At 38.4% G+C, this 14,574-nt stretch overlaps 1 protein-coding gene across 5 annotated transcripts in view; it reads right to left on the bottom strand.

Moving 5' to 3' along the window:
• Window positions 1–1,166: 1,166 nt before the first annotated feature.
• Window positions 1,167–14,574, bottom strand: part of RPS6KA3 (ribosomal protein S6 kinase A3) — a 117,302-nt gene continuing 103,894 nt past the window's right edge. For 4 of the 5 annotated variants that reach the window (XM_049643568.1, XM_049643569.1, XM_049643571.1 and 1 more), the window contains 3 exons: window positions 12,999–13,160; window positions 9,831–9,907; window positions 8,214–9,301 (listed from right to left, as the gene is read on the bottom strand). In XM_049643568.1, coding sequence (XP_049499525.1) covers window positions 9,145–9,301; window positions 9,831–9,907; window positions 12,999–13,160 — 396 coding nt within the window. In that variant the 3' untranslated portion in view covers window positions 8,214–9,144. Of the gene's footprint in view, window positions 2,545–3,831; window positions 3,973–8,213; window positions 9,302–9,830; window positions 9,908–12,998; window positions 13,161–14,574 lie in introns of those variants that run through there. The other variant, XM_049643573.1, reaches the window with a different exon arrangement.

Here is a 14,574-nt window from a genome sequence, read left to right on the forward strand (position 1 = left end):
CTCCAATAAAACTGGCAGCTGGAGTAGGCAAAGAAGGCAATATCTTTGAGGGCAATCAATTTGGCATTCATATACCAGTAGAGTAAATGTCCTAAGAACTATATATATATATATATATATATATGATTTGAACAAGTCTGCTCCTGGTTGGGTGATAATATGAAGGGAAGGCAGCATGGTGTTATGAGGGTAAAAAACCAAATGAGAAGTCTTTGCTTTGGGTCTTAGGTTCTTTACATGCAACATGAGAAAGCTGGAGTAGATAATTTATAAGGGTTTACACATTTACTTCTGGTTCTAAGATTATGATGGACAAAACACCTAAGCAATTATGGAATTGCAACAGTGTCCAAAATTTGCAAATGTATCTTTTTTCTGTCCAGAGTTACATTAACATTTTAAAAGTGACAAGAATTTGGGATGGTCATAGTTTGAAATACTGAATAGAGAGAGAAAGGAAAAAAAAAGGTTTCTTTCCAGGCAATGGGAAGCAGTTTTTGATAGTTAGCATTTGTAAAAAAAAAAAAAAACACTTTCTTCTACTAGATCTTCTGAAATCCTTCCTCCTATATGTTTTTTATTTAGAAGATAAACTTACATTTGATTTCGATGTGATAATCATTTTGTGTCACTTAAGCAAAATTAATGTTACAGACTCTCCCTTTCTCTTTAGTTGCACAGAGGAGAAATTAAGAAATGATAAGTGGCTTCCAAGACATTTAACTAAAGTATGCTTTCTTGGCTTTGTACTTTCAAGAGAAGATTTAAAGCTTCAGGCAGGAGAAAAAGACTTCTGATGTAAATGGCTTAGTACATGACTAAGATCCGTTGGGTACATTTCTGATAAGGCTAAGCTAAATCACTTTCTCTTTGTTCATGTTTTTCATATTATAAATTGATGTATGGTAGATAGCTTGACCAAAATACAGGTAATAATGGATACAAAAGTTTCCTTAATTAAATGAAACTGTGAAAACTACCCAGATTAGATGTAGATAATGAATACTGTAATCGAAGCAGACCCAGTGACCACTATGAAAGCTGATCAGTTCTGAAGTTAAAGGAAAAATTATAAGGCTGTAAATCATCAGAAGGAATTCAGAAAACACTCAATGGTGAACATTCACTTAGCCTACCTTAGCTATGATTTCAGGTGAGAACAGATATTGTTTGATCAAGAATGTTTTATTCCCTCGAATAAAAAAGTTTAAATCCAATTTCATATAGAGGCTGGTGGCCTTTATTACATTCAAATTAGTGTTTAATATAGAGCATTGTAATGGGACAGAACTCATTATGATTTACCTTTTTTCCAAAAAAAGCATACTTTTCTTGCAGGTATACAAGAACATGTATCCTGTTATTCATAAGCGAAATTCTGCAACTTGATCTATTTAAATATGAAAGATCCAATGGGACTTGAATGACCTGTTGCTAAATTTTCCTTTGCCAATCTCTTCACCATAACTCTTAAAGGCCTGATGTATACTGGCAAAATCCCAAATTATATGCCAAATACTAAATATGGATACTATTCAAGATTAAAAGTGCAAGAACTACTTCCTCAACTAAGGAAAAAAGAACCCTAAGGAGTTGCAACGTATATGGACTAACTTCATAGTTGTACTCTTGATGTCATGCCACACACATGTGATAACTTTCTCTACCGTAACAGCTCTCTAGGTTAGTCTGACAAAGCACCTGACTTTAAGAAACAAACAAATGAACGAACCAGTGAAACAGACATGGGGAAAGATATGTACATTTTGGAAGTATTACATTCAACAGCTGTTCCACAATCTGGCCATTTTTAGGGCTGTCCAACAATACTGTTAATCCAGGTGAACTATTTAACCAGATTTAATAGTCAATTGATTAATAATAATAGATTCCAAGTTAAACAAAGCATGTATACATTAAAGAAAGCAGTACAGAAATGTACTGTATATGAACTGTTTACAAAAACATACAAAATGTTGGATGGCACAAGGGATACAGTGCTAATAGAAACGGATTGTTTAAGCTAAGTGCTTAACATAAACTGTCCATCCCTATAACTAACAAAGAATATTTCAGGGACATGAAATATTTCCTATAAAAATAATGCTATATGGTGTAGAGTACTTTATTCAGTGTATTTTTAGGTGGTATTCATATGTTCATTATTCTCGTTGATTCAGTGAATATGTCTTCATCATGTTTCCATTTTCATTTCATCCGAAGCTCCAGGAAAATCTAACTTGCTAACAATCATTTAAAGCGAGAAGAGACGGAAGCAGGAGCAGCAGCAGGAGCAGCAGCATTATGGGTACCAGCTGGGACAGTGTGTGCTTGCAGGTGTCTCTCAGATATGTGCTACCTGTCGCCAGAACTTGTGCTATCAGCTTACACCATGGTACCAAATATCTCAGTGAGGTCACTTCACAGGGCTGTGGAGGTGATTTTTTTAATACCTCTCCGCTGAGCAAGAGTAGAACGGCCTACTGGTTCCAAAACCGGCGACTGATTACGGTTTAAAGCAGAATACGTAGCTGCCATGGCACCCTGAAAACAGGAAAGAAAGGTCATAACACAAACGACAATGGGTAGTCATATGTACACAGAATATGAAATTGAGATTCCCCCCTCCCTATTTTCTTCATATGAAAATGTATACAGATTTAATAGGGCTCATAATGAAAACAACCACCCTGGTCAAACCCTCTGATTTACCTAAAGTTGAAGATGCAAATGTGGGTGGCTGAAATTATGGATGAGAAAGGACAGGGATGGTCTTATAACAAGCAGTCCTCACTTTTCTCAGGACTATTCAACTTGTTGTTTCTTTGCAATCCTTTAATGTGAGAGGTAGCAAAGCATGCTCTTTGGAACCTGTATTTTGCCACCACTGGTGACCTCAAAGTTTGTTTTGGGTTTTACATAAGAAAGTAAAGTATAGAAAAAAATTAGGAAATGCTTAAGCTTATCTGAATGATAAATTCAGAAGTCATTCTTTTTTAAAAATTTTTTTAACATTTCTTTTATTTTTGAGAGACAGAGACAGAGCACAAGCAGGAGAGGGGCAGAGGGAGAGGGAGACACAGAATCTGAAGCAGGCTCCAGGCTCCGAGCTGTCTGTCAGCACAGAGCCTGATGCGGGGCTTGAACTCATGAACCGTGAGATCATGACCTGAGCCAAAGTCAGACGCTTAACTGACTGAGCCACCCAGGTGACCCAGAAGTCATTCTTAAACTAGTTTTTTTTTTTAACTTTTAAAAAATGTTTTTGTTTATTTTTGAGACAGAGAGAGACAGAGCACGAGCAGGGGAGGGGCAGAGAGAGGGGGGGACACAGAATCCAAAGCAGGCTCCAGGCTCTGAGCTGTCAGCACAGAGCCTGATGTGGGGCTCGAACTCACCGACTGTGCCACCCAGGCGCCCCTTAAACCAGTTTTATTGTGATATTTTGGTGTGCCTTGACTTTTCCTTTTCTTTTTTAACGTTTACTTATTATTGAGAGACAGACAGAGCATGAGCAGGGGAGGGGCAGAGAGAGGAGGAGACACAGAATCCAAAACAGGCTTCAGGCTCTGAGCTGTCAGCACAGAGCCCAACGCGGGGCTCGAATTCACAAACCATGAGATTGTGACCTGAGCTGAAGTCGGATGCTCAACCGACTGAGCCACCCAGGCACCGCGACTTTTTCTTTTCTAAAGTACTCACTATAAGGGAATCCCATTCGAGAAATGGAAACAGGATGAGGGAAAGGGAAAGGTGGTGTGGGCATGGAGAGGGCGGCTCAAAGTCTTCTGCAGAACATGTGGAAAAGAGTGCCTGAATAGGGACACTCACCTTGACTAGATGGGGCGCGTCCTGTCTGTTTAGTTGGTATTGCGGCAGTTGGTCCCAGTGGACAATCCAAGGATGCCTGAGCACGAGGGCAGCCGTCAGTCTCTGATGAGGGTCCACATGAAGCATCTTTGACACCAGGTCCTGGGATGGGAAGAATAATAATAAAACAAATTTAAATCTTTCTGTTTGTTTTTCTATAGCCCTTGACACTGGTCAGCATTCTTCCTTAGCTTCTATGACACTATTTTTTCCTGGTACCAAACCTTTGGGCTCAAAGCAATTTGGTCAACATGATAATTTCTTAAAAAAAAAAAAAAAACAAACAAAACAAACAAACAAACAAAAGCAAAAACCTAAGTCTGTTTTCTCTTCCCTTAGTTAACAGTAATTTTGGTGCATTACAAAGAGTAAATTTACCACATTTATGTATCTTAAAGTACTTTGGCTCTTTTTTTCATCTAGATATTCTGATTTTTCTATACCTTTGTAAGTTTATTTCTAAGTACTTTTTAGCTACAGACTTTTTTTGTGCTGCTTGTAATAATGAAAAACAGAATGTAACTGCCCAATAATATAAATTTAATTGGAGGGCTCCAAATGCCCCCTACAAAAGATTAGAGTTTTTTTTTTTTTTTTTTTTTTTAAATAGGCTCCATGTCCAATGCAGGGCTTGAACTCACGACCCTGAGATCAAGAATTGCATACCATACCAACTGAGCCAGCCAGGGGCCCCAGATTGGAATTATTTTTATTTTTTCCCACTTCATAAGCAACTTATAGGCATTATAAAAAAAAATTAAGAACTACAGAGAAGCAAAAGAACATGAAGAACTCCCAGAATCCCATTCTTCAACAAGAGACAAATGCTTTCTATCTATCCAAATGCTTTCCTATGCTGAGGTATAGATCCATATAATTGCTAGTTTTATACTTTCAAAACTAACACAGTTACGATTTATAAAAGCCTTCTCTAACTTGATTTTTCATTCAGAATGTATCTACTAAGTATCCACTGAAGGCCAGGTATCCTGCTAGGCATTGGGTATTTAGAAATGAATAAGATAAAATGAACTCTAACCTCATGAAGCTTTCAGCCCAGTGAGGGAGAGACAAAGAATCAATTACAAAGCAAACAGTAAGTTCTTGGATGGGATGAATAAAGAGGTACAGTTGAACACAAAGAGACGCTTAACCTGAACAGGGTGCTGTGGCTTAGGAGTGACTTCCTTAGAGGAATGTGAGACCTGAAGGATGAGCAGGAGATGGATTAGAGAAGAGGGCGGGGGGGGGGGGGGGCGGACAGAGTAATTCAAGGAGGCAGAGCCGAGTGTATTTAGAGAGCCCTCAGGGATAGGAGAACATGCCACAGTTAAGGAACTGAAAGGAACGGCAATGTGGCTGTAACAAAACCTGCAAAGGAGACAGTGGCAGCAGATAAAGTGAGAAAGGTGAGAAGGGACCAGACCCTGAAGGCCCTTGTAAGCTACATTAGCAAAGGTGCACTTTTTCCGGAGGTAAGAAATCATTTAAAGCAAAGGAGTAATACAGTCACGTTTGTACTTTAGAGAGATTATGCTCACTAAGTGTGAACGAAAACGGATTGCAGGGTACAAGCCTGGAGACTCCAATGTGAGACCGGTGAGAGTTGATGGCTTCAGGGCAGTATAAGAAATGGAGAAATATGGATGGAACTGAGGTACTTAGAAGAAACAACAGAACCCGGTGGCTGACTGGATATTGGGAATCGAGATGTTATTCTAAGGATTCCTCTGCTATTAGATACTACCAGTTTCTTATTTTTAGTTTTCATTAACAGCTAAGAGCGGGAATAACTTACTGAACAGAATTAGAAATAAAAAGTGAAACAACCAGTAACTCCCCTTCAAAATTCTTAAAGTGCGAAAATGTTCTTCAAGTACATAAAAGGTTGCAAAACTGCTGAGGGACACAACAAAACTCTACTATAACTTTAATCAAATCTGTGCATTAAGCAGTGCACTTGGGCCAAGTCACTGAGAACCACTTCTCTTCCTCCTGTTCTGTTACCCTTCAATGGCTATTCCTCCTAAGCTTTCTCATTAAATGGTGGTGGCTCCCTTGAATTCCTTCCATAGCTCTCATCACTCTGCTCAGAAAAGCTCCTTTGTGCTCATGGCTGTAGCTACTCCAGATGATGACAACTTCCAACTCCACAGTCCACCCAAGACTTCTACTTCTTCCTAAAATCTACATCCATATAGCCAGGTGCTTGATGAACACACATCTCTTAATTATATATCATAGTCACATTTCAAATTCTTAATTTCCAAATCTGTAGTCATCACTCCTCTCAAAACTACTTTTGCATTCCACATCTTGGTGAAGGACACCACTACCCTGCTCGTTTGCCTGACGTGGAAATAAGGACTACATGCTTGCTATCTGCTTCTCCCTTGCTTCTTATGTCCAATTAACCACCGAATCTATTCTGCCTGCCAAATTTCTCTTCCATTTGGCTCAAATCCTGCTACAACTGCTCTAGTGTAGATCTTCATCATTCATGACCTGAACTACTGCAAAACCTTACAAGTAAAGTCCCTAATATTAGGTCAGTGAGGAATGAATGAAATAATGTAGGTAAAAGTACTAGCATAGTTCTTGGCACATAAATGCCCAGTAAATGGTCCTGTTCTTCTCAAAGCCACATATGAAACATATGGCCCATATGACTGATGACATTCACATGTGCAATGTACTCTTGAGGTGACATATCAGATTGATAGAACCCCCCTTCTTCCCAATATTGTGGGTATTCAATTATCACATTATACTTGCAAACTCAAGTCTTTTTAAAAAAATTGTTTTAATGTTTATTTATTTTTGATAGAGAGAGGGAGAGCGCGAGCGGGGGAGGGGCAGAGAGAGGGAGTCATGGAATCTGAAGCAGGCCCCAGGCTCTGAGCTGTCAGCACAGAGCCCAACACGGGGCTCAAACTCACCAATCATGAGATCATGACATGAGTGAAGTTGGACGCTTAAGTGACTGAGCCGCTTAGGCACCCCAACAATCTCAAGTCTTAACTGGACAAATTAGCAAAAGTTGTTAGTAATGATGTAACATTTATAAGAAAGGCTGTGACTTAGATCCCATTTTTATCTCATCCTCACTTTTCTTTCGCCCAAAACAGCATACTGGCATGCAAGTCAATGAGAACGAAATTATCAAAATTAGAGCAAGGTGAGGTTATCTCTAGAATTTATTTAAAAAGCAGGCAGTGGGTAAACTCTGATACTTCATATGGTGACATTACTTGATATGCCTCACAACTGATCATGACAATGTGTGGTAGACTCCATGGATAAGAATTACCCCACCACAGAATAAACTTAAACAAGGAAAATTTTCAGGGCGCCTGGGTGGCTCAGTTGGTTGAGTCGGTTGAATCAAGACTCAGTCTTGATTTCGTCTCAGGTCATGATCTCATGGTTTGTGAGATCGAGCCCTGTGCTGGGCTCTGTTCTGACAGCACAGCCTGCTTGGGATTCTCTCTCTCTCTTTCCCCCTGCCCCTCCCCTGCTCTCTCTCTCTCGATAATTAACATTTTAAAAAAAGAAAATGTGATCATGAAAATGCTTAAGATTTTTCAACACTTCTCCAATACCTAGAATAGACCCCAAATCCTGAGCATAATCTACAAAGCCTTTCATAATCTGGGCTCATCAGCTACCTTCTCACGTGTACCCTGTACTAGTCCCATCAAACCGTGTGCAGCAACCTGGAGGCGTTCTGCCATGCTCAGGCTGTCGTGACCACAAATAGCATGTGTTGCTCTCTCAGCCTGGGATGGAATACATCCTTCTGCTCCCTAAAGCTGCCAAGAAAGTCCCTTCACTGCTTCTGGAAAGCTTTCCTGGAAATCTTTCTGACTGAGCACCATCTGTGAACTTCTTCAACATAAAAAAATGTACCACTGTAACAGCACACGTGACACTGTACTGTATACTTGGGGCCATCTCCCAACTAGACTGTGAGATTCCTGAGATCAGGAATTCTATCTCAGTCACATCTTTTATCCCTGGACTTTCACTTATTAAGCAGGTTGTAGGTGCTCAATACATGGAAGAAAAAGAAATCCCCAGAAAAATGAATCATCTGGTTTAAGAAATGTTACGGCTAAAAAAAGGGAAAGGATACCAGGTCATTTTAAATCAGTTATAAAGCCAAATGTTATCTATATAGACATTAAATTGGCTAACATAGGCTTCACCTCTAGGCCAAAAGTATCAATCGACATTTGTTACATGCCCTATTTACTTACACAATCATCTCACCTCAGGCTTCCACCTCTAAGAGAAACCAGCAAGCACTTTTACCAGTAATTATCTTCTTTATCTCCTCTATGTTTTTCTTCCTTGGAAGTGGAAAACTCTGCTCTTCTTTTTTTTTAGGTTTTTAAAGATGTTTATTTATTTTTGAGAGAGAGAGACAGAGCACAGGTTGGGGAGGGGCAGAGAGAGGGAAGGAGACACAAAATCCGAGGCAGGCTCCAGGCTCTGAGTTGTCAGCACAGAGCCCGACGTAGGGCTCCAACTCACGGACCTTGAGATCATGACCTGAGCTGATGTTGGAAGCCTAACTGACTGAGCCACTCAGGAGCCCCTCTTTTTCTTTTTAGTTTTTAAATTTTTTGCTCTTCTTTTTAAAAGAGCATTTTCTATGAGTAAAGTGGAAGCAGAGCAGAATTGGAAAGCAAGTCAGCCAGAGGATGGCAGATCTTTCAGGGACAAAGGCTTTTCAAGTGGATTTCAAACAGACACTATAAAACTATACTACTGTTTACTGTGAAGAAGAGGAGACCCCTTTCTACATAATATGGACCAAAAAGAGAACATAGTATAGTCTATTCTAGGGAACAAGGGCTTTGGAATCAACTGTTTAATTTGAAGCACCCACATGTAGCTGGTGGGTAACCAAAAACAAATTCACACCAAAATTCTGGGCCTTGGTTTCCTTCTGTGAAATGGAGATACTAACGCCTATTTTACAGGGTTTGTTAAGAAGATTAAATGGGATAATTTAGGAGAAGTGCAGTGTGAGGCACAGAATAGACACACGAATCATGAAGACTACCACCATTATTATTCATTATGTTTGTAAGTAAGAAGTAGTTTTAGATATATAGATAATAACAAAGCCAAACCAATACCTCTGGGAAACAAATTAATTGGTCCATTTGTGAGTTCAAGTTATTTGGTAACATCACTTCAAAATACTACTTCATAAACAAAAGTTTTTAACTGGCATGATTTTTTCTCACTAGGGATTATGAAAAATTATTTTCTCAAAAGTTTATTATAGGAAGCTATACTTGCCTTCGCTGTGTCTGAAACAGAATTCCAGTAACCACCACTGAGTGAGAATTTCCCGCTGCCTATCCGTGCCAATATTTCCTCTGGTGTATCATCAGGGCCATTTGCAAATGGAGTGTAACTATTTTATAATAAAATTAAAATGTTAATGAATAAAATTTCTTTTTGGTTGGTAATCTTCACATTTCTTTGCAGTATCCAAGAGTACTCTGAGTAATTTAATGTAATACTTCATTGAAATCTCCGAAAGTGAAAAACATCAACATCATGAAGCTTCATAAAGCGCCAGTTCAAGGTATAAGCTATGAACTATTAATTAGACTTAATATATTATAAAATAAATATTTTAAGATATGGCACATAAGAATAAAATATTTAAAGTAGTGTATATTTATGATGTAAGAATACAAAAAAGGCATGGAAAAAAGTCAAGCTAAGACCTTAAGACATTAGTAAATGGTACATTATAGAAAATCATCAATGATACAGTTATAAATATGTATTTACAAATCCACACACACATACAGGATTGTATTAGGTAATAGGAGAAAACATGAAAAGAAGGATATTATAATGCAGAAATGAAATAAAACTAAATAATTTGAAGAAAATATTGATGAATAAATGCTTGCAAAATATGGTCCACTCACCCAGTAAGCATTGTATAGAGGAGGACACCAAGACTCCATATATCACAAGCAGCATCATAGCCTTGTCGTTTTAAAACCTAGAAAAAATAACAATTAGTATTAATACACCACTGTTTACTTTAGAGATGTGAATAGGCCATGAACTACACTGTATCTTCTAAATCAGTGTATTTAAGAAAAACCTCAACAGAACATGATTAGCAAACAAGGCAATAATATATTAACCCTATTCCAGAACATTCTATGACTAATATTTCATATATATGTAAAATTTCATTTTGGTATTTGAATTAGCATTTATTGAGTGCTGCTGTAGCATAGAGAGAACTATAAAATAAATTGAAGCTAAATTTCTTTCCTTCCCATCCCCACTCCCCTCTAAGTTTCTTATTTAAATGAATATATATTTAGTTTGTATAAGGCTGCAAAACTGGTTACATAAAACCATACTTTTAAGAACACATATGAAAGTACAAATGATAGAGTGCAAAATTATACTTCTACATATATAAAATGATTCACTTGAGCATTTAGTAATCGCCAACTATTCCTAGGAATGAACAGTGATAAACACAAAACACTCTGGTTTCCTTAAGAAAATCAGAATATGGCAGGGGAAATAAATAAATAAATAAATAAATAAATAAATAAAGTTAATAATCCAATGTGGTAAGTATTTTTTTGGCTGATTTTTTTAAATGTTTATTTATTTTGAGAGAGAGAGAGCAAGCAGAGGAGGGGCAGAGGGAGAGAGGAATAGAGAATCCCAAGAGGCTCCATGCTCAGCATTGGGCCCAATGCGGGGCTTGATCTCATGACTGAAAAATCACCACCTGAGCTGGTATCAAGAGTTGCACTTTGACAACGGGGTAAGTATTATAACAAAACTATATTTAAAGTGGTCTGAGTATAAAGATGAGGAAACAATTCATTCTTGAAATGTGGAGAGAAGGAAGGCTAGGGGGCAGCCTGCTTGTACTGGGCCTATAAGTAAGAATTCAGGAGGCAAAGGGAGGAGGTTGGGGAGGGCAGAGACACTCAAAGGGCAGAGGCAAGTGAGCAGAGCATGCTTAAGGAGAGGCAAGGATTCAGTGTGGCCAGATCTCTAGGTAGGGTACACTGGAGAGAATGAAAGGCTTTTACATGTATCTTGTTAAGGAATTAAAATATTTTTCCTGTAGGCAATCAGTTGTCACTGAAGCATTAAACAGGGAAATAAAATAAGTAGATGTGTACACCAAAAGGCTAACTCAAGGTATAGAGGAAATGCTGGTAAGAAGACAGACTGGAAAAAAGGCCAAATGACAGAAAACAATTTGTATCAAACCAAGTGAAAGGCTGTGAGGAACCACACCAAGGCAGGACATGGAGAGAAAGAGATGTAAAGATAAAAGGAACAACTTAGTTCAGATGAGATGTAGAGGGTAAAGGATAAGAGGTCTAAAATATTCAGGAATCAGAATGGAAAGGGTTTGGTGACCCACTGGATGTAGAGAAATGATGGGGAAGGAGGATTTTAGGAGGGCTTCCAAGTTTTAACCTGGATGACTAAGTGGTGAGTAGGAGACAAAGAGTTAAAAGCTCAAGTCTAAAGAGAGTTTAATTATGGAAGATTTCCTGAAAAAGATGAATTCAGAGGCTTTGAAACAAAAAAACATCCAACGTGCCAAGGCAAAACAGCTACATGGTGATTTCAAGAAGCAGATTGATTGTGTGAAGCAGAAAACACTGATGGGGAAAAATGAAATGGCTAGATGAAGTGACTATGCTTGGATATGTGTCAGATGCTGTGGGTATGTGGACAAACAAGCAGAGAGTCTGTCCCTCATTAGCTCTAGTACCACCAGAACAGGTGCAAGGAGTCTTTTTAAAAGTATTATTTTATAACTCAAAGTAAGAAAATTACAAAAAGTTTGGTAAATATAATGCAACCATTCTAACACTACCAACTATTATCATTTTTTGTGAAATATATAATGGTAAATGCACAGACTTTGCAGCCATATTGCTGGGGCTCAAATCTCGACCTGACCTCAAATAAATTATGTAACCTTTCACTGTGCACCTGGTTTCCTATAAAAATTGAGTGAAAGTACTTACTTCACAAAGTTATAATTAGAAGGAATTATTACCTGTAAACCCTATGTTGTGAGGATGAAATCACTTAATACATGTGATTGGCACATAACCCCTATCTTAGGGTTGACTATCTTTTTTTAAGTTTATTTATTTGTTTTGAGAGAGACAGAGAGAGCATGAGTGGGGGAGGGGCATAGAGAGCAGGAGAGAGAGAATCTCAAGCAGACTCCATGCTATCAGCATGGAGGCCAATGCGGGGCTCGAACCCAAGAACCATGAGATCACGACCTGAGCTGAAACCAAGAGTCAGATGCTTAACCAAGTGGGCTACCCAGGTGCCTCGGTAAACTATTACTTTTTCTTATCTAGTTCATAGTTATGTGTTTTTACACAATGATAATAAAAAGACAAGAAATCTTGAGGGCAAAGCAGTGGATTTTAGATTTGCTACAATGGGGAACAGAAATTTCTTAGGAAAAGAAGCAACTTGATCAAAGTAGGGCTTGAAAAAGACTTCAGTAATGCTGCAGCTCTTCTGTGGAATGATCAGAGATCAAGAAAGGGAGCAAGGTGAAATTAGGCCATGGCAGTCATTTGGGGTGTGGTGAAGGAAGCAGGGCCTAGGATGGCAGTTTTGTGAACAGAAGAACCTCAAACTGGTTTTTGAGGATAACAGAGATGATACCTAGTTATGTAGCTAAAGACAAGAAGAAACCATGATGTTTTAGCCTCAGAAACACAGGAAGATGGTGACAAAACCAGTAAATTAAAAAGGATATTAGGAAAGGATGAGAATAAGCTACTTTCCATTTAATTCCATGCGCTGACAAGCACAAAAGTGTTAGTGACAGTAGACCACTACAGATGAGTGATTATGTAGAAAGACAGAAGTTAGGGCAAGAAAAGGACTAAGTAGTAGGGGACTGAGGACAGGATGAACTACCATCAGAAGAAAAAGAGCTGACATTTTATTTTAATTATTTGTTCAGTAAGTCTTCAATTAAACAACTATTAACTACTCCATATTAAACACAGCAAATGAGTTTTTAAATATACTGAAACACTGGAAGCAAATAACTTCACAATTACCTCTGGTGCAACAAAATTTGCAGTATAACAAGGAGTCATAAGAAGACCGTTTTCTGCTCTTAGCTGTTTGGCAAAGCCAAAATCACAAATTCGAATAGATTCTGGATTGCCAGATTCATCCACGTAAAGAATGTTGCTAGGTTTCAAGTCTCTGTGAACCACCTAATTGAAATACAAATTAAAGAGGTACATTAACAATACAACAACACATTTCCATGATGGAAAATTCTTTATTCACAAACTGTCAAGCAATGTACTTAAGAGGATGTGAGTGCTGACCTTCAAATGATCTCAACATTATAAAAGGCTGATAATGTAAGCATAACTCTCTAATACAGAACCAGGGCAAGGAAAGAAGGAAGAAAAAATAGTATGTACTTCCCTCCTCTTTGTCCATTGAGTACGTAGGTTAGGTCAAGGTAAAATGCAAATAGCAGTAATATCTGCCTCTAGGTTATTCATTTATTCAACAAATATTTATTGAATGCCTATCATGTGCCAGGGTATTATATAAGAAGCTCCAGATACCATATTAAACAAGACCTGTAAGATCCTTGCCTTTCCATGCTAGGAGCTTGCACGGTAGTGAGGAAGGCAGAGAATAAACAGGTGATACGTCTCTAGAGGAGGTAACATCTGGTCCAAACAAGCTGGAACAGTGAGGGACAGTCATTCTAAGGAGAGGGAACAGCATGTATAATGGATGTATGCAACAAACAAGTGCTGACAGGCTCAATGGAACAGGCACTGGGTTTAGGGGTAAAAAGGAAAAAAAAATCCAGACTTTAAGTACTGCCTATTTAATATCCAAGTGACAATGTCACACATACTAAAAGATATTGTTCCTTTAGATTTTTGTAATATTTCTCCCCCTTTACTTACTTGAGTACTTCTTTCACATAAACCTTGACATTCCTTATTAGACTTCTATGTTCCTTCTACCACTAAATTCTGAGTCTAGATTTTAATCAATCACCTCAGTTTTAGTTTCTAACATTGAGAACATTACTTCTCCAGATCATCTGAGTAACTAATTACTGCTGAAGCAATGGGAAAAGAATATAGAAGACTTAGATGACTGCAAGGTCATCAATTCTCCAGCGACTATGGAGTCCCACTAATTCTTAGCTAGTATACTAGGCGAATCTGGACCATCTAGAAATCAAGAAGCTCTAGAATGAAAGTGACACTTCCCACTTGTTAGCTTCTAGGAGCAAAGACAAACAAAATGAGAATAACATATTGAAAATAAACTCCTTAAGAAGTAGTCTCTTAATTTCCTTTTATTTATTTAAAAAAAAAATTTTAAGTTTATTCATTTTTGAAAGACAGAGGCAGAGCACAAGCAGGGGTGGGGCAGAGAGAGAGGGGACACAGAATCTGAAGCAGGCTCCAGGCTCCAAGCTGTCAGCACAGAGCCCGACGCGTGGCTCGAACTCACGAACTGTGAGATCATGACTGGAGCCGAAGTCGGATGCTCAACCGACTGAGCCACCCAGGCGCCCCACGTATTTATTTATTTTTTAATGTTTATTTATTTTTGAGAGAAAGTGCGAGCAGGGCAGGGGCAGAGAGA

Source organism: Panthera uncia, chromosome X (genome assembly GCF_023721935.1).
Source record: "Panthera uncia isolate 11264 chromosome X, Puncia_PCG_1.0, whole genome shotgun sequence".
Taxonomy (NCBI): Eukaryota; Metazoa; Chordata; class Mammalia; order Carnivora; family Felidae; genus Panthera; species Panthera uncia.